General features: G+C 41.9%; 1 protein-coding gene across 1 annotated transcript in view; it reads right to left on the bottom strand.

The window, feature by feature from the left end:
* LOC121618579 overlaps positions 1 to 21674 on the bottom strand; it is a 28631-nt gene extending 6957 nt beyond the window's left edge. The window contains exons 1-15 of the mRNA XM_041954093.1: positions 21149 to 21674; positions 6513 to 6528; positions 6150 to 6285; positions 5954 to 6023; positions 5683 to 5786; positions 5319 to 5591; positions 5056 to 5149; positions 4859 to 4926; positions 4537 to 4755; positions 4371 to 4436; positions 4124 to 4252; positions 3854 to 3910; positions 3656 to 3733; positions 3061 to 3144; positions 2748 to 2834 (exon numbers count right to left, since the gene is read on the bottom strand). Coding sequence (XP_041810027.1) covers positions 2748 to 2834; positions 3061 to 3144; positions 3656 to 3733; positions 3854 to 3910; positions 4124 to 4252; positions 4371 to 4436; positions 4537 to 4755; positions 4859 to 4926; positions 5056 to 5149; positions 5319 to 5591; positions 5683 to 5786; positions 5954 to 6023; positions 6150 to 6285; positions 6513 to 6528; positions 21149 to 21674 — 2007 coding nt within the window. The remainder of the gene's footprint in view (positions 1 to 2747; positions 2835 to 3060; positions 3145 to 3655; positions 3734 to 3853; positions 3911 to 4123; positions 4253 to 4370; positions 4437 to 4536; positions 4756 to 4858; positions 4927 to 5055; positions 5150 to 5318; positions 5592 to 5682; positions 5787 to 5953; positions 6024 to 6149; positions 6286 to 6512; positions 6529 to 21148) is intronic.
* Between the last annotated feature and the right edge of the window lie 3870 nt (positions 21675 to 25544).

A 25544-nucleotide genomic window follows, 5' to 3' on the forward strand; every position in this document is an offset into this window, starting at 1 on the left:
TCTGTTGCATATTTTCTATTGAGTTTTTCCTTCATTTTTGTTTGAATTTCAGGATCTGCATAATAACGCTTGAATGACATTAGCCGTTTTTTGCGATGATGACTGTCTTGTGCAAATGTGGTTTTTGCAGTCTGCTTTTTTTTCTTTCTAAATTCTGGACAGCTGGCATACTTGTTCTTCTGACGTAGGATTCTTCTTGTCCTCTTCAGTTCATGAGACAATGGTGCACAGTCATTTTTGTTGTCACTTGCATTCCGCCTTGCTTTTTTTCGTCGCTGTTTACTCAGCTTGGAGACATTTACTGTTTGTGGGACAACTTGTGGGATTGCTGAGGATGTATTAGGGACGTCCAAACATTTGTCACTGATGCGAGCTGTCGGAACCTCTTCTTGCGGTGGGGAGGGGACAATTTCATACTGGGTGTCTTTTGATTGTTCAAAGCGTGCACCGAAACCGACAGCTTCAAATGATACAGGCACAAACTCGTAGCTGGCATAATCTCCAAGATTTTTAAACAGTTTGTCCAGGTGGTCAGCCAGGTCACTGAGTTGAGAGAAGGTAATCATGATTGCAGTTCCGTAGTGGTGTGGTAAGCCTGCTGCATTTCTTGTGTGTGAATCAAACACTCCATATCTCCCTGATTTGTCACGGAAAACTGCAATGCACTCTGGAGTTATCAGGATTAAAGCCAGGCTGACTTCTGCTGACAGGCACTCTAGCTGTGTGGCAAGGGACAGCCCCCACTGCTCTCCTCCTGAGCTGGGTGCTTTGGCTTTAAGGGGGCCTAGTCTGGGAACAGACATGTGGACGTCGTACATGTTTGTGTCTGTCAGCACTTGTTTTGGCATTTCCTCTAATGTCAGGTGGTTACTTTGGAATTTTTTGTCCAGAATTAGCTGTTGTTTAATTCCAATATAAAGTGAGTCTCCTGTTGCCAAAACTTTGTCAAGGGCAGTCGTGTTGAACTGACTGCCCTCATTCTGGTAAGCCAGGAAAGTCAGGGACATGCAAGTGCACTGGTGATTTCTGGAGAATTTTTTGTATCTGCTGTCACTCTGACTATGACTTGCCCTCACAGTTTGAACTTGTTGTTTCTCTGCCCTGGCTGTGACCTGAAATTATGTTATAAAAAGGATTGTTACCATTAGCATTACTCTGTTTTACATATTATTAGCACTGCTATTATTATTATTGCTGTGATAGTAGTATAAATAATGTATTTTAACTAATTTAATAAAGAAAAAGTAAACTAAGGCTTTCTGTAACATTTTACAAGACCTTAAAGGGACAGTTTGTTGAAGTGGGGTTGTATGAGGTACAAATGGCCATTCAGTATAGTATCTGCAGTAGAAAGGTCTCTGCTGAGAACTCACCTGCAACTCACTCACCAGTCCTCCACACAGGCAGGCTCCTTGTCGAGCTGTATCACACTTCAGCTGTTTGGATCAGCAGTGTGAGGAAGAGGTGGAGTGACACAGTATTGAGTGAGTTGCAGGTGAGTTGGTTAGTTACTTTTTTCTCCTCCAGGTGATGCATTGGAAATTTTCACTTTGTATCATACTTTGTATCATTAAACTGGTGTATTATTTTGAGGCAGTGAAAATATGTTGTCCCTCATTCACAAGAGTAAACTGCCTGTGTCTTGGTGCAGCTTGATGTGCCGGTGTTTCTCAGTGGGAAGGTGGGCAGGAGACCTTTCTACTAGGGGTGGGCGATATGGCAAAAACATATCACAATACAGTGAAATTAGTAAACAGTATAATCACAATCTTGATTTTATCATGATTTTTATACATTGATTATAACTATTCTTGTTTTGTTTTTTTTTACTATTTTGCTTGTTACTGTGCAACAGTGCATTCCAATACAGCCCTCAAAAAAATAAAATATAACAGCATTTAGCACAAAGAACCTGAACAGATTTTAATCAGACAGTGAAGATCTGACCGAGTTACCTCATGTGGCTCCTCAGGCTCCTCCACAGGCTGCTACAGCTGATCTCAGCTGTTCTGACTTAAAAAGGCTGGGCCATGCCTCATTCGGCTAAACTCTCAACTCCATACTCAAGTCTGATTCGAAGCTGCCACATCAATGATAATGACAGAGCGCGTGAGCAGATCGTTGTTCTAATCGATCTAATATTGTCATATCGCACACCCCTACTTTCTACTACAGATAATATACTGGATGGCCATTTGCACCTCATACAACCCCACTTCAAAAAAGGTGAACTATCATTTTAAAATGTCAATATATTTAACAGCATGTTCAACAGTTTACTTAAAGACATGTCTGTGTCATTTGATGATAATTAAATTAAGGCATCTTCCACACACACACACACACACACTCTCTCTTTTGTCTTGTATAGTCTATAACTTAGCACCAGTAGTAGTAGTCATAGCGGTAGCAGCAGTGCTAGCAGTTTAATAAATGTAATTTCAGCTAACTAAAATAAATAAATGCTTTGTCTAACATGTAACCAGACATAAATATATAAACATATTGAACATATTTTACAAGCACTTTGCATACTTATCTTTAACCCACAAGGCCAGTTGAAGTACTTACCAAAAGAATAATAATGTTCATAAAACCTCTGTTCCAACTTAACGGTGATAAAACATGCCCGTCATTGTTAATTGTGTTTTTGAGTTGAAGTCAACCACACACAGTCACTTTATTTAACCCCAGATGTACCCAAATGTAAATGTCCTGCGTGTCAGCAGGGGAATAGAGAAACTTACTTCATTAGCTGGGGAACGAGAGGTGGAGGGTGCATCACAGTTAAACCAGGGCCAGCTAGCTGATGAGGGAATCGGTGATTGGGCCGCCTATAACAAAACATAATACCAATGAATCTTAAACACATGCGGCAACAAAACTGACTACACTGATACAAAAAGTTGACCAAATTAATTTGAATTAGCCAGTACTATTTGTGAAATGCAGAGAAAGATAATGCTATCAGAGATTTAACATGGACCACAGTTTCATTTAGATGCAGCACATAGTACTGTAAACAATTTTTGTGTGTGGATTGAAGAGGGAAGAAAATACCTTCGCTGGGGAGGGGGGGTCGCAGCCTGTGTCTGTAATGGTCCAGGATGGCACGGTTGGAGAAGGTGTCTTGATCCTGGCCACCTGACAACATATTATAGCACATTCAGTGAAATTGAAGACTTTAATGAAACAATGCACTTTATTAAGATGGAGTGAAATTTACCTTTGCAGCCGGTGAACAGCAGGGCGTTGCTGCATCACCCACACTCAAGGACATTCTGGTTGGGGGTGATCGAACCAGCTGTTGACATGAAAACCAATATCTCAGACAAAGTGGACAGTCTAGTAATGCTTCGGTGAGGACAGTGTGTATTCTGGAAGTGTATGTTGTTTCTGTTAGCTGTGAGGAAAAGTAGCATACGTTGCTCACTGCTGGAGACCTGCGTTGGGGTCTGGCTGTGGTCTCAGGTCGTCTGTCCACCTACACAATGAGAGAAAACATGATACCAATTAGGCTTTAATCATGGTCCAGGATGGCACAGTTGGTGAAGGTGTCTTGATCCTGGCCACCTGACAACATATTATAGCACATTCAGTGAAACTGAAGACTTTAATGAAACAATGCACTTTATTAAAATGGACTGAAATTTACCTTTGCAGCCGGTGAACAGCAGGGGGTTGCTGCATCACCCACACTCAAGGACATTCTGGTTGGGGGTGATCGAACCAGCTGTTGACATGAAAACCAATATCTCAGACAAAGTGGACAGTCTAGTAATGCTTCGGTGAGGACAGTGTGTATTCTGGAAGTGTATGTTGTTTGTGTTAGCTGTGAGGAAAAGTAGCATACGTTGCTCACTGGAGACCTGCGGTGGGGTCTGGCTGTGGCCTCAGGTTGTCTGGCCACCTACACAATGAGAGAAAACATGATATCAATTAGGCTTTAATCATTACAGTTACACAGGTCACCCACTGAATATCCATTAGATATATGTTTGAGAATAGCTTGAATTTGTCCAACTACCATTATTATTTGTATCAATGCACATTTTTAGAAGTCTACGCAGTATGTAAGCCTGAAATAATCCATAATTGATAAAATGTGAACCACTCAAATTACCTTCTTGTGCTTTGGAGGGGTCTGGCAGTCCACTGGGCAAGACAGATGAGAAGGAGACACTTCCTCCATAGCACTTAATGCTGTGCTGCTGAACCAGACTGGGTTCAGTGGAAAGAAGCACTCCTCCACCTGTGAAACAAAGAGCAAAATCCACTGACAATATGTCATATCAAATACATAAATTACACAATAATAACCAATTAAGATATTTTAAGAAATATAAAAAACAACAAAAAAACAAACAAACCTGCTGCTGAGCCATCCTGGTCTGGGCTGAACCCTTGGACTTGGAAGGTTCACCAGGCTGGCTCGTCTGAAATGAAAAATAGTATTGCATTGCATTAAACAAATTGTAAACGACTTAAGAAAAATTTTCACGCACTCTCATACACACATTCCACTGTAAAAATTACCTTGCGGCAATGACTGGCTGGCTGCCACTGAAAGGGGTCAGGTGACCGTGGAGCGGGGGCCTCTCCCCTCACAACCAGTTTAGGAGAGAATTTCCTAACTGGTGGTGAAGGCCTGGGAGAGACCTGGGGTGCTGGTGGTGGTGTCTCCAGTTGCTGCATGGTGGCTGACCACAGCAAATGGATGAGGATCCCCATCCCATCATGATCGCTCAGATGGACCTGCAGAAATTACATAACCAAATTCATTTACAGACAAAGTTTTACCCACAAAAAGCAGCTGCTGTCAAACATTTCTTTTTCCACACAAGGACATTCTACTTACACCATCACTGCTCCACAGCTGCAGCCGGTCATGGGGGAAGTACTCCACAGCTGAGAAGTACCGCACACCTAAAAAAATAAAATCATTCAGTATAATCTCCATGCATGTAATTGTGACTTTTTACTCATCACTACACCTCAATGCATATTGCATTTTAAAAACGTAACTCCATTTAATCTAAGAGTCTTTTTACATACCCATGCGTGCTGAAACACGGTGGTATTCCTGACGAAGGAGGTCCTGGTAAGACACTTCACAGTTCAGGCGGGGAGGGAAGTCAACAACAAAAACCTGTAGAAAACAAAAACATGTTCATTTCATCTGTCATCATTTCATCACATCCAATTACAATACATAAACATTATGATTTAAAAGTTAATTCAATCTAATTCGACTAGCTAATGTACTATTGCTAATACTATTAAGAATGAAGATTGAAGCAGGCCATGAAAAAGCTTACGTTGGGCCAGCGGCTGCGAATGCCGATGAGGAGCTTGGTGTAGTCGGCGGCAGCCTCCTCGATGGTCCTGCTGGCTGTCAGGTTGTTGCTAGGCGCCAGAAGACAAACGGCGTCAGGGATCCGAGGAACCACAGCATTCAGCACCTCGGTCCGCAGGGCAGAGGCAGCAGCCCCTGGGGTCGACATGAAGCCAAAGGAAAAGGGTTCCTCTGGCATCTGGACCAAACCATCTACAATGGCTCGTAGATGGGAGTCTCCGACAATCAGAACAAACTGCAACAACAAACATAACTTCTTTAGCAACAAAGTCATCAACCCCTCTCAACATCAGCTGTTTGCTTCATTAACTGGACAACAATAATACCTTCTTGTCAGGAGACTCAGGTGGCATGACCAATTTGTGTCTGTGCCCAGTGAAGGCTGAAACTGGCCATGGCAGCACTCTGTGGCGGTAGCCAGTACCGCGGCCTGTAAGGAAATAAACAAAACAAATAATGTAAAAAGTTAATGAATCAAGCAAACCTGAAAATAAACGTAAACTAACAGAAGCAGTTTATAAGCTTTAACCAACAGAATATGAATTAATGATTAATTAGTTTAGTTATAACTTGAAGATAAAATAAGTGGATACTCACGTGCACGAAAGTCGGCACGCACATCATCCAATCTCCAGAACTGTGCACCTGGGAGTGATGTTCCAAAGATCTGAAGATAGATAATCAAGACATTAATCCTAACACAGTCTGGACAGTCTTGCAATGTCTCAATTTATACAAAGTCTGTTGTTCAAAACAAGTTTCTGTGTGTGTGTCGGTTGTGATGAGAACATACGCTGTTAACTGGAGATCGGGAGCAGGGGGGTTGGGTCTCCATGGTCCTTGACCCACCATCCGGTGGGGACTCTGCCTGGTCGAGCTTCCTCCATCGCAGCTTCGCCGCCTGGGAACGCCTCCCCTTCCTCGGCATCCTGCTGGAGACAACTCAGACAAAAGAGCTACTGCACAAAATTAGAGGATTCAAAAATAACTGTCTGCTGTATTATAATATCTAATATGTAAACAGGAAGGATAGAGTAGAGATAAGGTGACAGAGAGAAAGATGTGTTTAGATGTATGTGGAAGATGATGATGAAACTCCAGGAATCTCAACGACGATCTCCAAATGCTGCCAACAAGCGGTTTGTAAATCTCTGACCGTGACCAAAGGGAACCTGCAATAAGAAACAAGCTAGGGGCATTACGGACACTTCTTAGACATCTTTTCATGCTATGTGTGTGTGCACCCACCTAACTTCAGCAAATATACCAGTAGTAAGTATGAACATGCACAAGCAAAAAATGTAATATTTGTAGTATTAACTGTGTTAATTTACCACACTGAAAGTTAGTTTTTAAATCTGATGTCTACTAGTTTGGCCAATAATGAATGAATGAATTTGTTTAAAGGAACATGTCTATAAAAACACACAGACGCACACCAGAACACACCATTCTCCATTAACAAAAGCATTATATTTACTTATTTGACATAAAACACTTTGCCTCACTAGACAGTCTAAATACTCATTCTACTACAGGGATCAGCAACCTTTGTGACATGGGGTGTGATTTTATTGTATCAATATAGGCCACATATTTTTTGAAGATATGTTCCTGTTATTCACAAAAAACTGGTTCCTATTTCAAAACACTGCTTTTCAGAAACGTGTAGAAAATATGTAGCAACCGCATACTGCACTGGGAACATTTAAAAAAGTATTTATTATATCAGAATGAAACAGCCACGACATTTCAACCACATGTACAAACCCTGGACACAAGTGACAAACAGCCAATCATTGAACAGCTGTGTGGTCTGGTTGCAGCGTCATCTCCAGGTGTGTTCATTAACAACACAACATATATGTATGAGATGAGATGTATGAGAACGTGAGCGCTGCAGGAGCGGAGACTATAAACAAAACGGCACGTCAGTCTGGCCCAACTCTGAAGCAGGTGGTAATAATGAGACCGGCCGCTCTCTTTCAAAATAAATGCACAAAACGTCCCCGGCGGTGAGCCATTTAGGTGGCGGTGCCAGGTGTCGCTGGGCGACGTGCCAAAGGTTGCCGAACCCTGTACCCCTGTACAGCCATCTTAAATCACTGTTTTCTTAAATGGAGTCTGGCAGCTATCACACATAACGGCAACAGGTGACTGTAAATGAGCGCCTGGCCCAACTATTAAGCAGGTGGTAATAATGAGACCGCTCTCTCTCCAGCTCTCCTTTCAAAATAAATGCACAAAACGTTCCCGGCAGTGAGCCATATAGCGGTGCCAGGTGTCGCTGATAATGCGGCGACGTGCCATCTTAAATCACTGTTTTCTTAAATGGAGTCTGGCAGCTATCAAACATCTTAGTCAAAATCGAAAATGACTTATCTGTGTAGAAATCATATGTACAATTGTTTTAAGCAAGCACAATAACTTGAACCAACAGAAGGAAATATGAAAACATAAATTAACCGAGTTTGAGTTCAGACGTTCGCACATTTTCCCGTCGTTTGAGCGGCTGTAATATTCTTGCACAACCAACTGAACATATTTGAATGTTTTTCAGGCAATTGCAGTCGAAACACGATAGAGTCACGTCAAACATAATCCCACAATTTCGGACTAGCAGTGACGTTCTGGTAATGCTGTGTGTTCTAGCTAATGCTCTGATGCTAGCAAGTTAAAAAGACAAAGCGTATTCTTACCTCTGATGCGATCAAAGGGGAAGAGCAGAGCCGCGGAGGGGTTTTATATGACCGCGCCTAACAACAAACTCGCGTGAATCAAACTTACCAATAGGACTCGTCTTGTATTGACTGTCAAATCAGATGATGGATGGCCTGTACACGTCATTCCTGTTTGCCTGACAACAGCTGGAGAACAGTGTTTTACGAACCAGCCGAAATTCTCGTAAATTCTTGGACGTCCCGCAAGATGTGTGTGCGTGCTGTGCGTCGGTAAAACTTAACACAAAGCCCAACAATTAAAAAGCACATGCATGCTCCTGTCCTTGTAGGATTGCGCATACTCCAATGCACAAATACTGAAGGTGAAATAAAGAAACGATCTGTTAGTCTAAGAGTGATCACTAATTTTAATGGCCTATTATTTATGACTTTGTTATTACGCCAGGCTCGCTCCGCCAGCGTGAGCTCGCGCGCCGGAGTAGCGTGAGGTCGCGCGCTGGCACGCGCTGCTGGCGGAGCAGCAGCAGAATACAGGACTGTGAATTACTGAAGTGTCCTTTGAACATATTTTCTATCAGCAATTATGTGTAAATATTAAAGTTGATGGCGTTCACGCGTGTCTCCCACATAGCCAATTTTCAACCTTCTCAGTGCCAGTGTTTCTGTGGCTTTCTCGTGTCTGTCTCTGTTGATCACCTCAGCTGACGGAGCTAACAGCTAACGGCGCTAATAGAGCTAACGGCGCTAACGCTAACAGAGCTAACGGTGCGAACATTTCTAATAGAGCTAGCAGAGCTAACGGCTCTAATGTTAACGGCAGTAATAGAGCTAACGGAGTTAACAAGGGGGCGGGGGATGGGGTTTTCATTATGCATTTGTCTGTGTGTGTGTCTACATGGAGATGTGTCTGGTATATGTGTCTGAATGTGTATGTGTGTGTGTGTTTGTCTGTGTGGATATGTGGGGCTCAGCAGGCTTTAGCTCAGAGGTTGCCATGAAATAGCTGTAGGGGCCAGTGACTCGGTGCATTGCCCCTTGTCCCTAATAATAATAATAAGAAGAAGAAACGCGCAAGATAACGATAGTGACTCGGGGCTTTGCCCCGAGTAACTGGCCCCAACAGCTATGAAATAGCTGCAAGTGTGTCTGTCTGCTTGAACTACATATTTATCAAACTGTCCCTCGTATTTTGAACAAGCAGCTCAACCAGTTCCTACATGGAGATGTGTCTGGTATATGTGTCTGAATGTGTATGTGTGTGTGTGTGTTTGTCTGTGTGGATATGTGGGGCTCAGCAGGCTTTAGCTCAGAGGTTGCCATGAAATAGCTGTAGGGGCCAGTGACTCGGTGCATTGCCCCTCCCTAATAATAATAATAATAAGAAGAAACGCGCAAGATCGTCCCGAGTCACTGGCCCCAACAGAAGAAGACAGAACAGAAGAAACACGCAAGATAATGATAGTGACTCGGGGCAAAGCCCCGAGTCACTATCCCCACCTGCTGATAATTATCCCCACCTGCTGATAATTACCTCTCCCACTTTTTACCTATTCCTGTTCCTGTTTCTTCCGAACAACTTGCGATTGTGTCAAAACCGTAGCTGATATCAAAAAACCGATTACACTGTGAGATGCGGACAAGTCTGGGCCAGATGTACATGTGTTTTATGTCCAGAGAAAACTGACAAAATGGCCGATTTAAAAAGACACTGTCCGGCAGGCTGCGACTCAGAGAACAGGAGTTTGTATTGTATGCAGTGAGATTTGGGTTCGGCGAACCTCCTGAACTAAATCCTCTGGTGAGAGAACCGTACCTCGTATCAGAGTGTACTATAGATCATCGGACTCCCGAGAACTTCCTGAGTCCGACCATCTCCTCGTTTTATTCCTGACACAACAACTTTTCGTTTTATGGCGATCTAAAGACAGGAGGCATTTCTGCTTTGCTCACAAAACAGCTCTGAATTTTAACATGGGACTTAATGGGAGAACAGGAGGGCGCTGGCTGCACAAAACGTCTCACTATTTAAATTCAGTAAGTCTCTCGGCTTTTTCGAGGACATCACACGAAAGAGGACAAGTTTGTCTACAAACTGATCGCAAAATTATGCGTGTAGAGTGTAATTTGTGGCCGTAGCGACGAGAAAAAGAGAAGATTTTCAGATCGTTTTTAGACTCTGTGCCACTCTAGCACGCACTCTAGCACGAACATTCCGCGCAATACACACCCATTATAATCTCAAAATTTCCCGCCAAACGATCACTGTCATTGAACAGTGACTGATCAAAAACTATAGGACCAATCAAAATGTGGATGAACACACCAATAGACCAGACTTGGGTCTACATTTTAAAGTTGAAATGAAGTCTCTCGGTGAATGTATGCCTGAGCTACAGATGTTTGAAAAACTCCAATTTCAATCTTGTTTTTTTCGCCCGTCCCATTCATTTCTTATGGGAAATTTATCGCAGTTTTTCGCGTCTTACGACGAATTTGAGAAAAGTAATAGCACACCGATCCCGAACAATACGCACGTTTTGATATATAATTTGCGAGGGTTTTCTCAAAGCTGCGGGGCCAGTTAAGGGACGAAAACTTGGAGGAAGATGAAAAATAACTAGAAAATTCCCTCTGGGAAATTTTGAAAGGGACACGGGGTGTGTTCGAGCCGACAAAATTATCTACGTTTTAAAGTTTGAATGAAGTCTCTAGGACAAAGTATGGCCGAGCAGCGGACAATTGAAAAAGGCTGAAATTTGAGGAAATTTCCCCATTCATTTCTTATGGGAAATTTATCGCAGTTGTTTGCGTCTTACGTCGGCCTTCGATGGTCATAGCTCGAAAACCGTAAGAGATATCAAAATGTGCCGAGGGTCATTTGGAGCCGACAAAATTATCTACGTTTTAAAGTTTGAATGAAGTCTCTAGGAGAAACTATGGCGAAGCAGCGGACAATTGAAAAAGGCTGCAAATTGAGAAAACGGCAGATATCAGAGGTAGTCAGTCCCTGATTAATGAATTGCTCTCAGCTGTGTTTCTGTGGCTTTCTCCTTGTCTGTCTCTGTTGATCACCTCAGCTGTCTGTGTCTGCTTCTCTCCTCTGCTTCATGTCTCTGTTAACATGAATTAATGAACTGAATCAATAAACATGAATGGAGCTAATGCTAACGGAGCTAACAGAGCTAACACTAACTGAGCTAACAGCTAAAGGTGCGAATATAGCTAACGGCGCTAGCGCTAACAGAGCTAACTGTGCTAACAGAGCTAACGGCGTTAACAAGGGGGCGGGGGGATGGGGTTTTCATTATGCATTTGTCTGTGTGTGTGTGTTTATGTATCTGTCATTGTGTGTGACTGCGTATGTGTGTGTCTTCGTCTGTTTGTGTGTGTGTGTCTGCTTGAACTACACAAGCAGCCCAACCAGCTCCTACATGGAGATGTGTCTGGTATATGTGTGTCTGAATGTGTGTGTGTGTGTGTGTTTGTTTGTGTGCCTGTGTAACTTCTGCCCCACCTGCTGATAATTACCTCTCTACCTCTCCCACTTTTTACCTGTTCCTGTTCAGTTTTGACGTGCTTGTTTTTAATCACTTTTTAGCTGTTGGTTAGCCCTGCTTGTGTGTGCGTTTGTGTGACTACTGTCTCAACCTTTTTGGCAAAGCGCTTGGTGAAGCTGAGTTTAACTGTTTGTTGGACGGAGATTGTTTTCAAACAATGCCCTTGTTTTGACTGAGCTCGTTAAGATAATCATTCTCAGGCTTGTTGTCCTGCAGATGTGTGTGCATGGGTTATTGACCGGTGTGTGTGTAAATGACAGTTACACCTGTTAACTGAAAAGCGGCTTTTTCGCTGTCGGTTTCTTCCGAACAACTTGCGATTGTGTCAAAACCGTAGCTGCTATCAAAAAAACGATTACACTGTGAGATGCGGACAAGTCTGGGCCAGATGTACGTGTGTTTTGTGTCCAGATATTCTTTAGAAAAATGACAAAATGGTCGACTTAAAAAGACTCTGCGACTCAGAGAACAGGAGTTTGTATTGTATGCAGTGAGATTTGGGTTCGGCGAACCTCCCGAACTAAATCCTCTGGTGAGAGAACCGTACCTCGTATCAGAGTGTACTATAGATCATCGGACTCCCGAGAACTTCCTGAGTCCGACCATCTCCTCGTTTTATTCCTGAGACAACAACTTTTTGTTTTATGGCGAGCTAAAGACAAGAGGCATTTCTGCTTTGCTCACAAAACAGCTCTGAATTTTAACATGGGACTTAATGGGAGAGCAGGAGGGAGCTGGCTGCACAAAAAGCCTCACTATTTAAATTCAGTAAGTCTCTCAGCTTTTTCGAGGACATCGCATGAAAGAGGACAAGTTTGTCTACAAACTGATCCCAAAATTATGCGTGTAGAGTGTAATTTGTGGCCATAGCGACGAGAAAAAGAGAAGATTTTAGGATCGTTTTTAGACTCTGTGCCACTCTAGCACGCACTCTAGCGCGAACATTCCGCGCAATACACACCCATTATAATCTCAAAATTTCCCTCCAAACGATCACTGTCATTGAACAGTGACTGATCAAAAACTATAGGACCAATCAAAATGTGGATGAACACACCAATAGACCAGACTTGGGTCTACATTTTAAAGTTGAAATGAAGTCTCTCGGTGAATGTATGCCTGAGCTACAGATGTTTGAAAAACTCCAATTTCAATCTTGTTTTTTTCGCCCGTCCCATTCATTTCTTATGGGAAATTTATCGCAGTTTTTCGCGTCTTACGACGCGAAAAACTGCGATAAATTTGAGAAAAGTAATAGCACACCGATCCCGAACAATACGCACGTTTTGATATATAATTTGCGAGGGTTTTCTCAAAGCTGCGGGGCGAGTTAAGGGACGAAAACTTGGAGGAGGATGAAAAATAATAAGAAGAAGAAGAAGAAGAAGAAGAAGAAACGCGCGGGATAGTAATAAGTGACTCGGGGCTATGCCCCGTGTCCCTAATAAGAAGAAGAAGAAACGCGCGGGATAGTAATAAGTGACTCGGGACGTTGCCCCGTGTCCCTAATAAGAAGAAGAAGAAGAAACGCGCGGGATAGTAATAAGTGACTCGGGACGTTGCCCCGTGTCCCTAATAAGAAGAAGAAGAAGAAACGCGCGGGATAGTAATAAGTGACTCGGGACGTTGCCCCGTGTCCCTAATAATAATAATAAGAAGAAACGCGCGGGATAGTAATAAGTGACTCGGGACGTTGCCCCGTGTCCCTAATAAGAAGAAGAAGAAGAAGAAACGCGCGGGATAGTAATAAGTGACTCGGAGCGTGCCCCGTGTCCCTAATAATATGAGTTATTTATTATAATAACAATAAGCTGTGAAAGTCTACTAAGAATATTTTTGTTGTGCAGACAAAGTCAGGTGTCTCTCTTCTCGCATGCCACACGAGGATGGCGAGGAAAAAAAAAGTAATAAAACAATGGACTTTTTCCTCATAAATATTTCATCTGAGAGAGACAAGAGGGATAAAAATTGTTTAGTTTGCGGTCTGGGCACTCCAGTGGTGTGAGTTAGTTTCTTTTATGGCTCTACTCTATGAGAAGAGGTAAAGTGGTCTATATGAGCCATGCAGGGGTTTTAGATTGCACACTGGACGGAAGAAAACAACATTACCATTACCACTAACAGTCACTTCCAGAGGTTGTCTGTTTGTGTACAGCGGTGGTTTGCAATGGAAAGGATGCAGTGATGACGGATGGAAGAGAGGGCTCTGTTGTCCAAGAGCGTCAACACTTGAAGCTGAAACTATTTCAAATCGGCGAAGGATCGTGCTCTTGAAATGCCTTTTCAGTGGTTCCACTGCTGCAGCACTTGTCCACATTGTCTGCTAAATGCTTCAAATATGAAACCAGGTGGGCACAGGGTCCAAATGACCAGCGATGGAATTTAAAACCCTTCCTCATTGATTTCAGTTTTATGCTTCATCTTCACTGATTTCAACGCTTTCAGTTGTTTGTTAACATGTTTCACATAAAAAAATCAATGTCTGTCACAGAGCTGGTTTCCAGTCCAAAATGTACTAAAATGAGATAAAGCTTTCTGTGTTGTATCATCCATCGGTCCCAGGGGTGACCTCACAGAACCTCCGGAAATGTTAATAAAAACAAACTGCGGCGCCACAGTGTTTGCTCATTTACGGCTGCTGTTACTGCACATCAGCAGCAAAATGTAATGCTAAACTGTGGCGAACACCAGGTTTCATATTTAAATGAGTACGCAGTAAACCAACAATCTCCTGCATGATGCAGAAAAAGACATTTTTAACAAATTAACATTGAAGTGCACAAACAACAATTAGAAAGAACATTCCAGATTTATATATTTTAGATGTGTGTAGGTTTGCTTCTTTAAGGTAAACTAACGAATGATGTTTCTTATACACACCAATTATTACTTGCTGGTGTGCCGGCATAGGAGGGGTCCACTCAAACAAACTTGTCCCTGTCTCTCAGAACACAAGTGGAACACAAGAAATGTGTGAGCTAAAACCACCAAAGAAGACTCAAAAAGGGAAATAATGTTCAGGAATAATTTCAAAGCCTGTGATTGTTTACACACTTTTGTAAATGTGTGAGAAAATCCTGCATAACAAATTCTTGAAGGTGTTGTAGTTTTGTAGTGAAAAAAATGAGAATGTCTTAATTTTGTGAACATTTGAGTACAAATTCAAAGCAGAAAATGTCAGTTATGTACAGGAACTGCTTCTATGAGGATATTTTCGGAAGCCGCAGCGAAAAAGTCGGTTCTCTGCTGCATCTCAGCCTGAGGAAAGCGAGCACAGAGAGAGCCAGATTGACATGCACTGGACCCAAACAAGGTTCACAATTTGGCACAGAAGACAAAGTCCAGAGGACAGTCCATAGGACATTGTTCTTGCTCTTTAAGTTTAGTTTTCTCAAAGTGCTCGTAGCTATAGCAAGAAAAATGGGGGCTTTTGTCTCCCCCTTCTGGCAGTGAGAGTACGCTTCTAGTTGCTGTAGACGAATCCAGGCCTCAACAATGTTGGAAGTTTGTGGAACTCTTGTGCCTCTGAAGCTGTTCAGCAACAAAAATGCGTAGTGACCTTTTCACAAGGGCTTCAGTCACAGTTGTTCTGCCTGACAGCAATGGAGAGCAATAATAGAGGAACAAATCATTTAATGACTGAAACAAACAGGAACCATACACATGAAGTTAAATCATGAAATCATCTATCTATCTACCATCAGTCCTTCAACTCAGCTCATCAGAAGTCCATACAGATCTTCAGCCATTGCTCTTCAAGTCTTAACCACCACCACTGGTGCCAAGACTCCATCAGGCAGGACATTCCTGTACAGCTCATGGCATTGCTGCCCCCTTACAGGACCAGTGTGCAAGATTTAGGGGGCAGAAATGGAATACAATATTCATAATTATGTCTTATGTTGAGGCAAGGACCATTCACCAACCTCACCGCCAGATGCCATTAAATCCAACACACTGGGCCTTTAAAATATGATGTCTGTCATATTTCTTCAACTTTCCCACTGTGTCAAATTCATTACTTGAGTCTCTCCTGATTGATATATTACATTAAAGGCTGCCAACACTTGCCCTTTAATCCATTTCTACATGCATACATGTATACATAAACTGTGCAACACTGACAGCTAACGAGCTTGGCTACGAGCCAACTTCTGCAAACTTCTCGACTTAAGACACGCCGATAAGAGGTAAGGAACTTGAATGCAACACCCGGCATACTGCCAGTACGCATTGTTATTTGAGTGCTGTTTGTGAAATACAATGTCTTGTGGCTCCTCGGGAACCTGCTGGAAACATTTTCTCCAGGACGGTTATCAGACCACAGGTTGTTTGCCGGCCTCTTTTTCCTGGACGCTGTGTGCTGTCTCCTTCTTTTATGGCACAGCATTAGATATGCTTAGTGTACTGTCGATGCTGCCGCCGCTGATTATGTGTAATAATACAAAGGATAGTAAATGGAATAGTGTAACATTATGAGGAGGAATCCAGATGTATTAGGGGAGAGGGGGGGGGGTGTCAAATTGCCCACTTTTGCACATGTCCATTGTGGCTGTTACACAGTCAGTATTAGCCATTAAACCAATTGCCTGCTGCAGTCCTTTCATTTCACAGAAAACCACTTAATGGTTTTTTTTTTTTGAGCAGATTTCACCTCCCACCCCGAGAATCAGTCGAGTAGAAAATACTTGCTCACTTGTCAAGTGGCAGGCCTTCTGGGCTTGTTAGGATCCCAGTAGGAAGCCCATTATTTTGGTAAATAAACCTCCACAGGCTTTCTCACAACACCTCTGCTTTCAGCTGGACTCACATTTTTCTCTCTCTGCTTTAGTCGCTCATGTGCGGGGTGGAGGCTTTTGACCTGGAGACAGTCTGTCCCCTGTTCATCATACCTCTATATCTCTGTGCATGCGTGTGTGTGTGTGTGTGTGTGTGCGCGCGCGCACACTTTCATTTCTACTTGAGCCCTGATTGTGTGCTGAATAATTGAATGGTTCTAAAGAACATCTTACCTTTGTTAGGAAAGGTGGCATATGAATAAAGTCATTTCTATTTTCTCTCTCTATCTCACACACTAACACATGTAAAAGCAGTGTGATAAGGGCGTGACTGTTACCAGTGTTGATGACTGAATAGTGCAACACAGTTGTTAAGCCATGATAGTTTCTTCTATTTTGGACTCATGCAGATGAATTTTGGCTTTGCACCGAAACAAAAATTATAATGACATAATCAAGGCAAATAAACTCACTTGGTTCAGGTTTGGAAAATATCATGGACATTGTCAAGTTTAACATATGCACCAGCTCATGGATGGAAGAACATCTCAAATCACGGGTGTTGATTTAGCAAGTGGTATGGCAATTTGACACGATGTCACAGAAATACAAAAATGGTGGTAATGGGATTTGAAAAATATGAGAATGTCTAATTTTTGTATGTAATGCGTGACACAGAGCAGTGAAAACTGCTTTTATCGTATCTATTTTGGTGCATTTCAGCACCATGGACGGAGAACAGAGGTCTAATTATCATCAGTCATTTGTTTAAGCGTCACAGAAAACAGAGAAATGCACTGACCTACAAGCTAACTTCTAGCACATAACCAGGGAGTGTTCAAAGAGCAAACTAAAGGCATCGGCATTGGCAGGTGTTGTAGTTTTGAAGTACAGAGGCCTGCACACACTTCATCAATAACATGAATTTATTGGTTACAAGAAAAAAACAATGCAGTCACGGACATAATTTGTACAGCAGCTGGACAAAATGCATCCATAACACACTGTGGAAAGTCACGGAGGAACAAACAGGTTCACTAAATGGAACATTCCACAGGCAAACAGGTTGGTAACAGGTGATCATGATTGGGTATGAAAGCAGCATCCTGGAAAGGCTCAGTCATTCACAAGCAAAGATGAAGAGAGGTTCACCACTTTGTGAACACGTGATTGTAGAAAGGAGATTAGTACATGTCCTCTGGGACACTTTGCAAAACCAAAACCAGTGTCAGTAAACACAGTTCTTTTGCAAATGACTGCATTCTGCTTTTATTTATGTTTCATGCAGCGCCCCAACTCTTTTGGGATTGGGCTGGATTCTCTTTGCAAAGCACAAATGGTAGGCGGCAGACAAGCGGAGGACATTCCCATCTTCTTACCTTTTGGTGCTGTAGGCTGCTATTTGTTTAGTCTATAAGAGGGTGGGGTCTGGGCCTTAACTGTGCAGAGTCTGTCACCAGATCAGCCATGTTTAATCTTTTTACCAGCGTAGAGCCCACAGCCATAAGCATGAGGCGGGCCAAAACTTTGAATGAATGCTCAAGTTTTGCTAATGCTACCACCCTGTGTCTGCTGAATGTGTGACTGTTTGTTCCTATGTTAGTCGGGTGTTTATAGCATGCTGCATGTAACCAAATACAGATTAAATTCAAAATGAGCACACACATAAAATGGGGATGAGATAATGTGCTATATGGCAACAGGAGAGGATCCGTCTTCCTAATGAAACACCGTCCAAGTTTTAGAGGCTTGTGCAGCAACGTAGTTTATATGCTGTTGAAATGTGTTCAGTTGTTTTCAGGGTGTTTTCATCATCCAGATCTGCTCTCTTTTGCATTCTTTCCAGTCACACAATCTGGTTTGTACCCTTAGCGGAATATGAAAATGTAAATGTGATTTGTGGTTATGTGTTTTGGCAGGAGAGACAGCTTTGCCTGGCTGGGGACATTAAAGTAAAAGTTCAGTTTGTGCCAGAGAGGATGCATGCACTGCAGACACAAAGACAGGGTTTTATTTATGAGGGAATAAATCATGCACTTTGTACAATAGATAAGGTAAATATAAATGTACCTTTAATTCACTCTGTTGAGGTAAAACAACGTTAGCTTCATTGAGGTGATGTGATTTAAATGTAAAGACTTTTTATGATTTCTCAGAAAAAGCACCATGTGAGGAGTCTCCTACTTAGCTGTTCCTTTCCTTCCTAAGGCTAATAAAAAACTTTATTTTTGTCATTCCAGCTCCTATCTTTAGCAACATTAATTGCCTTGTTATGCTTACATATATTTGTTTTTTAATAATGCCCAAATGAGCAAATACTCCAGCATTTTTCGTCTGCCCATTTTTAGTTTTTACACTTTCATCATGGCGCCACAGTACAGGGTTTCTTAATTGTTTTCATTTCACAAGACACCAAACAGAGCCACATTAAACCACACACCTCCATCTGATCTCATCCCAGTCACAGTCAGACAATTTTTAGTGTTGATTTGGCTTTGAATCATATAATTGCCTCCCCTGGGACGGTGGCGAGGGTAAAACATTTGATTAGAACAGCCATTCTTTTGCATTCTCTAAGTGGGATAATCTCCCGTGACGTTCATTACAGTGAAATTAAACCATCCTTCCCCTTTCTGTGAACATCCCTCAGATACCTGGAAATGATTTGAAAAACCAAAGGCACAACAATTATACCATTTACCTTAACGCCCCCTGTTGTTAGTTGTTGAAATCTGCCCTCAAATCTTGTACAAAAGCGTGCAGCAAATATATATTTTTAATAACTCATACACTGGAGCTTCTCATAATGTGAACTTGCAAGAACCTGCTTCTTGGTTCTGCATCGTATTTCCTTCCCTAATTACATCCATGCCATCCCCTAATTCTAAGCTAGACGACTGGCTGACTGCCGCGCAATATTCTCAACATGAAACTACTCATAAAGTCAGCCAACATTTGATCGTATGGTCAATTATAGTTGACTACTGTATATAAGCTTGCCACAATAGGAAGAGTGGTTACAAAACATTACACACGTTACATAGTGAGTAAAGATTAGAAATTATTATTATGTTATGTGATGCTGCAACATGAGTCAAAGTGGAAAAACAGCTGAAAAGCTTTGGATGAATACACTCCTGAGCCCAATAACTGATCAGTGACCCTCATAGGCGTAGGAACCGGGTGGGATGGGGGCCCCTCCAATATTGGAGGCAGGGGCATTTGTCCCACCCACAAATTATACCGCCAAGGAGAAAAATATTTGATTTTGAAATCTTTAACTCAAGTGCTTTTATTTTGTAACGGACAACTGACAAGGTCCAGTTGCGAACGATTGAATGCCCTGAAGCTTACAATGACCTGGATGAATGAGAATATTCACAGGCATGTGTCACTAGCTGGTTACTACGTGCCAGAACTACAGCAACAGCCTAATGTACCGTACACCTGAGTGGTCATAATGTTTTGCCTCATTGGTGTTCATCACATAGCTGATCAAATGTTTGCCCAACCTCTATCTGTTGTTCATTAGCTGAGGGTGAATTTCTTCTGAGTCGTGTGTATGAATGAACTCAAGTATTTCTAGTTGGACTGTTAGTTCAGTTTGATAAGGTTTTGAACATTTCCACCCATAAAAACTACATTTGCGTGTATGAATGGCCTCCCCCAATATGTCCATCCCTGTGTCAATATAGGGTTCAAGATTGAAGATTGAAAAACTTTATTGGCCATTAATGCAGACGACAATGGAAATGAATGTGTGGGGGGGTTGTTCATGTGTTCATGGTTGACGCAGGTTTATTTGGAATTGTTTTGGTTTTTGCATTATTTGTATTGTTCACACTAAAGTAGAGTTAATGGTGTCCAAACAGGACTTCAGTGTTGTTTCAGTCAACACGAACTCAAAAAACAGTATTTGATGACAGATAGCAGCACTTCTTCTTCATCACCACCATAATGTCGTACACCTGTTCTTATATTGTTTGTCTTTATTGACGGACACAGACACATGCCTTTTTATTTCATCTGATTGATTTTTATTTGATTTTTATTGATTGACTTAAAATTAAAAATTTTAATTATTGATTTGATTTGATCGTGCTGTCCTGAAATTTACAGGACAGAGGGATGGGGGGAGAGGGTAGGGGGGTGAGGGGGTAGGGAGAGGGGGCTATGGTGGAGTTTAGGACGGTGAAGTGGGGGGCGGAGAGGGGAGGAAGGGAAAGGGGTGTCGGTGCTTCTTATGTCAAAATACAAGTGAGCACCAAATAGGGGGTTAGGACGAAGGTGGGGGGGAGGAGAGGGAGTTGCGGTTGAGCAACCAGCAGCTTTCTTCACCTTCTCCTCTTTTTCTTTTTTCTTCTTTTCCTCTTTCTCCTCTTTTTCTTTCTTCTTCTTTTCCTTCCTCTCCTCTTTTTCTTTCTTTTTCCTTTCCTCTTCTCTTCTTTTTCTTTCTTCTTCTTTTCCTTCCTCTCCTCTTTTTCTTTCTTTTCCCTTTCCTTCCTCTCCTCTTTTTCTTTCTTTTCCTTTTCTTCCTTTTCTCTTTTTCTTTCTTTTCTATTTCCTTCCTCTCCTCTTTTTCTTTCTTTTTCCTTTCCTCCTTCTCTTCTTTTTCTTTCTTTTTCCTTTCCTCCTTCTCCTCTTTTTCTTTCTTTTCCCTTTCCTTCCTCTCCTCTTTTTCTTTCTTTTTTCTTTCCTTCATCTGCTCCTTCTCTTCCTTTTCCTGTCCAGTCTTAGAACTTTCCGTCTTTGTCTCTGTCTCCTGCCTTTTCTGACAGAGCTCTTCCAGTTCCTCCAGCTGTCTGAGTCTGGTCTCCCAGCTCTGTTCCTTCTCGGCCAGCTCCTTTGTGAAGTTGGCCTTGAGAACTTCAGCGCCGTCTGTGGCCGCTGCGAGCAGTTGAGAGAGATGGTCTTTCTCCTCTCTGAGGACCATGATCTGGGCGTCCCTCTGTTGCACCTGCTGCTCCAGTTGGTTCACCTGCATCTGCAGCCTCTTCTGAGTCTCTGCCATCTCGCTGTTCTCCAGGTCCTGGATGTTTTCCAACTGTTCCGCCCGTTTGCCGTTTTTGTTTTCCAGAAGCTGCTCCAGTCTAAGTATTTCTTCTTTTAAGTTGGAAATACTGTAGACGTGTCTGCGCTTTGCATTCAGGGATTGATCTCTTTCATACAAGGCGCGGTTCAACTGTACTTTCAGAGAGTTGTTCTGGTGGCGACCGTGCTCAAGAGCACTTTGCAGACGAAGAAATTCTGCAGGATGGATTGGATTGTTTGGGTGGTTTCTGGGGTTGCTTCTGTAAGCCATTGCACTGTCTGTAGTAGAAAGTAGTTGTTGGTAGTAGACTGTGTTGGTCTGTAGCGGACTGTACTCGTCTCTAGTAGAGTGTATTTGTCTGTAGCAGACTGCAATTGTCTACGGAAAATCTGGATCGTACGTGTCTCAGGAGCACGTTAGTACAACTCTGTTGTTGTTGGGGTTCCAGTTGGTTGGCAACAAAGCCACTTCCATTCTATTGGTTGAAACACACATCAAGCACTGATGGTGGGCGGGGCTATTCCTCCTATTGGTTGAAACACACATCAAAGCACTATTGGTGGGCGGGGCTAATCCAGTATTCCTGGTTACAATATACTGTATATATTTTTTTTCATACTTTATTTCTAGTTTTTATTTATTTTTTACACTTTTAGAGTTTGGATCCACAGGAAATTTTAATACCCACCCCAGCCACAGCCTGTTCACCCTTTTGCTGTCTGGCAAAAAACAGACAAGTATCTGTTGCTGAACCCCAGACTACAGAGCAGATTCCTCAACTCATCCTCTGCACTTCACCATAAAAACACAAACAATACTTGGATATTTTTGAAGTGCTTGTACTTGAGTATTTGGACTTTCTGCCACTTTAAAGTTCTACTCCACTACATTTCAGAGGGCAATAATACTTTATAGTATATAGAAGTTATATATAACTTCTGATTCTATGAGTATAGGCATAGCCCTGAGAGAAGTCGCTATTGAAAAAAACATTATTTTATAGCTTTAATTAAACTGTAGTGGTGGTCGTGACAATGATCTTGGTTTGGTCAGAAATAATATCATGGATTCTAGTTCAGCAGTTTAAAATGTGTACATGATACATTTAACAGCTACCCATTTGAATGCATATGGACACGGCGATATGATGCATTTTGATAATAGAGTTTCAAGAACCTAGCCAAAGGCTCTGTTGGCAAAGATGATTCAATTTCAGGTTAAAACCTACCTGATTTAGTGATATTATTCATCTCTCAGACATGAATAAAAATCCCTCTCATTGTTACTCACTGAGGGTTGCTGGGGTTCATCTCCCTGCTAGACACTGAAAATAGTTCACCAGTCTCGCCAAGCTGAAGTCAGGCAAATATCCTCTTCACTATCCACTATCCACCATCCATAATGTGCAGATCAAACTGGATTTTATGTGACTCCAACCTTGTCATATCATATTTAGATTATTTCTCACCAAAGTATAATAGATGTATTTTCTCAGGAGATCAAGGTCATCTGGAGCAAAGAGACTAATCCTTTTATTATTATTATTTAGTCTTTCATGCAGTGTTGTGCAATTGTTGGCATGACTGTCCTCTGTTCAACATTATGCTGAACTGTCTATATTGCTTCGGATATGCTCAAAGATGGAGGTTCTGCGTGACTCTTGATTTCAAGCTGTAACTGTACCAAAGATAATTTTATTTTTGTTTTCTATCTCTCTTTCTTTAGCAAAATCTGTTCCCATCTGTAAACAGGTTCTTGTTGTGATGGATTTCTATGGTTTATCTTTTTGTTTCCCTGGGGGCATCATTTGGAGTCGCTCCACTGAGCTCCTGCCTCAGTGAGAACACAAACTCGGAGCTTGTTGGTCGCGTTTAAGAACGCACAATCTCGGATGTTTGTTTGTTTTACCAACAAGCGTCCTTTGGTATTAGACTCTGCGATGCGATGTGCCATTAACCTGTCAGTCTAGCCCTCATTGTATAAACAAATTTGGACATTCTTAAAAGTATCTTATTGTAGCGCTCTTAGCGTTTACAGATATATGCATAATTCACCTTTGTACACTTGTGTTCAGTTCTGTGTTAATTCGTAGGTTTTAATGTTTCACTGCGCATAATACGTGCGGTCACTTTAAGAGTTCTGGTTATGATATGTTCCGGTGATGTTTACACATGCAGCATTACTGTTCATGCGCAGCGCCATGTTTTAACGGTGTTGAAAAATGAATAAATGAGACTCACGCCTCCGAGTCGAAACGTGAGAAGTATCCTGCATTATCTTTACAAACAATGCCACTTCCACATTATTATAAATAACATCTCATTATTTCTGCCCTGCAAAATACTAATATACAATTATATATGTATTTTAAAAACTTTTGCATTGACACACTGCCCATCTCTATTTGACAGAATGTGAAGAGGCAAAGTGTTTACTCTGTGTCTATCTTTTTTTTTATATATTTCAAAGCATATGTTACGCTGTTTATACTCCATCTATTGCTGCTCTATTTCATAAAGTGTTATCTGAAAGCCAGTCTGTGTGGGTTAAATAGTCTAAGGATTCAAAACAATCGCTGATTTTGTGTTTCTATTCTGTGGTACTGTGTTCCACAGTATTTCATATGGGATGTATTTCCAAACTGTGGCTGATGAGATAGACAGATATTGATATTTGCTGTACTGACTTAAGTGTGAGTGAGAACGTACTCTCGGAGCTGAGCGTGGAGAGGAGCCAGAGGCTTTGATGCCCTGTCTCTCCCCACAGATTTTCTAAACTGTCGTGTCTCACTCAGTAACAGAATGTGGAGCTGAGTCCCTTCCATCTATACATAGGGAGCTGATACGTCTTCCACCTTCTGACGGCACATATAGAGCATGCAAAAGCACTGAAATGCATTCTGGCTGCTTATGTCTGTTGCACCTGAATGTACATATTGTATTCATCTGGGCTTGTTTCCTCCTCTGTGAAACAGTTTCTTGACGGTCGAAGAATGGTGACAAAGTCAGCAAAGCTTCTTGAATGTAACATGACACAAAGTGAAGCAGACAGACACTGAGCAGGCTGTCAGATTATCAGCTCAGGGTGAACTGGAGTAGCGGCCGATCTTTTCGTGGAGATCTTCCTCTGTATTAGTTTATACGGCAGGAGGCGAACTGACAGAGGTCTTCAGCTTACAGTCCGGTCTGTCAGGGTGTTTGTGTGTGTGTGACTGCATTAACTCGGTGTAAATGCCAGCAACATCAGTCAAACTGAAGGTCAGATTTTTAAACTGACCTTTAGACCCTCATCAACCTCTATGTCTGTCTCTCTTCTTCCGTACTTCCTTCTCTCATCTTGTCTTTATCTAATCCTTCCTTCACCCTTATATTCACCCTAATATTTTTGTTGTGGTGATCTACTAACAAACCAACCAGCCAAGACCCAGACCTGCAGTTGTTTCAACAAACTAACTAACACATGCTTACTCAGTGTTGCCTTGTTTATGCAATGTATTTCTGCTATATTTGCTGTTACTGTGATTTGATGTTGTTGTCCTGCTGTGTGCTTGGTGCTGTTTGACCCTGTCTTGGCGAGATCTCACATGTAAATGAGGTTTCAGTCTTCGTTGTTAAATAAAGGTTGTATTACACTGAAATGCCTCATGCATTAACATGTACAGCCTCTCTTTAAATGGAGGGACACACTCATGTGGAGGATGTCTATCTGTATGAGAAAAGATGTCACCAGGGGTTAGTGAAATGCAGAGAGAGAGCCTAAGCAGCTGCCAAGGGGGGCTTGAGATGATGGAAAGTATAGAAAACAAATAGGCCTTTTTTATTATTATTATTTGTTAACTGCACACTCAAACTCATTTGTACTTAAAGAGGTTTAGAATGAGTATTTGAAACACTAACATTAAATCTCGGACACATGGAAATGTTGGTCCACAATGCCCAATTCCAGATGCTTATATCATGAAAAAAGTCAAAACATAATGACATTTATAACATAAAGCCGTTAATATTACAGACCTTCTTTCTAACTGTGAATGAATGAGAATGGTTAAAAGGTATAATCTGTTTGTGTGATATTCGACCATTACTGCAATGTGTGAAGTTGTCTTTGAATCACTTTTATGCTTTAATGAGGCCAAACAGA

The sequence above is a fragment of the Chelmon rostratus genome, chromosome 15 (assembly GCF_017976325.1).
Source record: "Chelmon rostratus isolate fCheRos1 chromosome 15, fCheRos1.pri, whole genome shotgun sequence".
Lineage (NCBI taxonomy): Eukaryota > Metazoa > Chordata > Actinopteri > Chaetodontiformes > Chaetodontidae > Chelmon > Chelmon rostratus.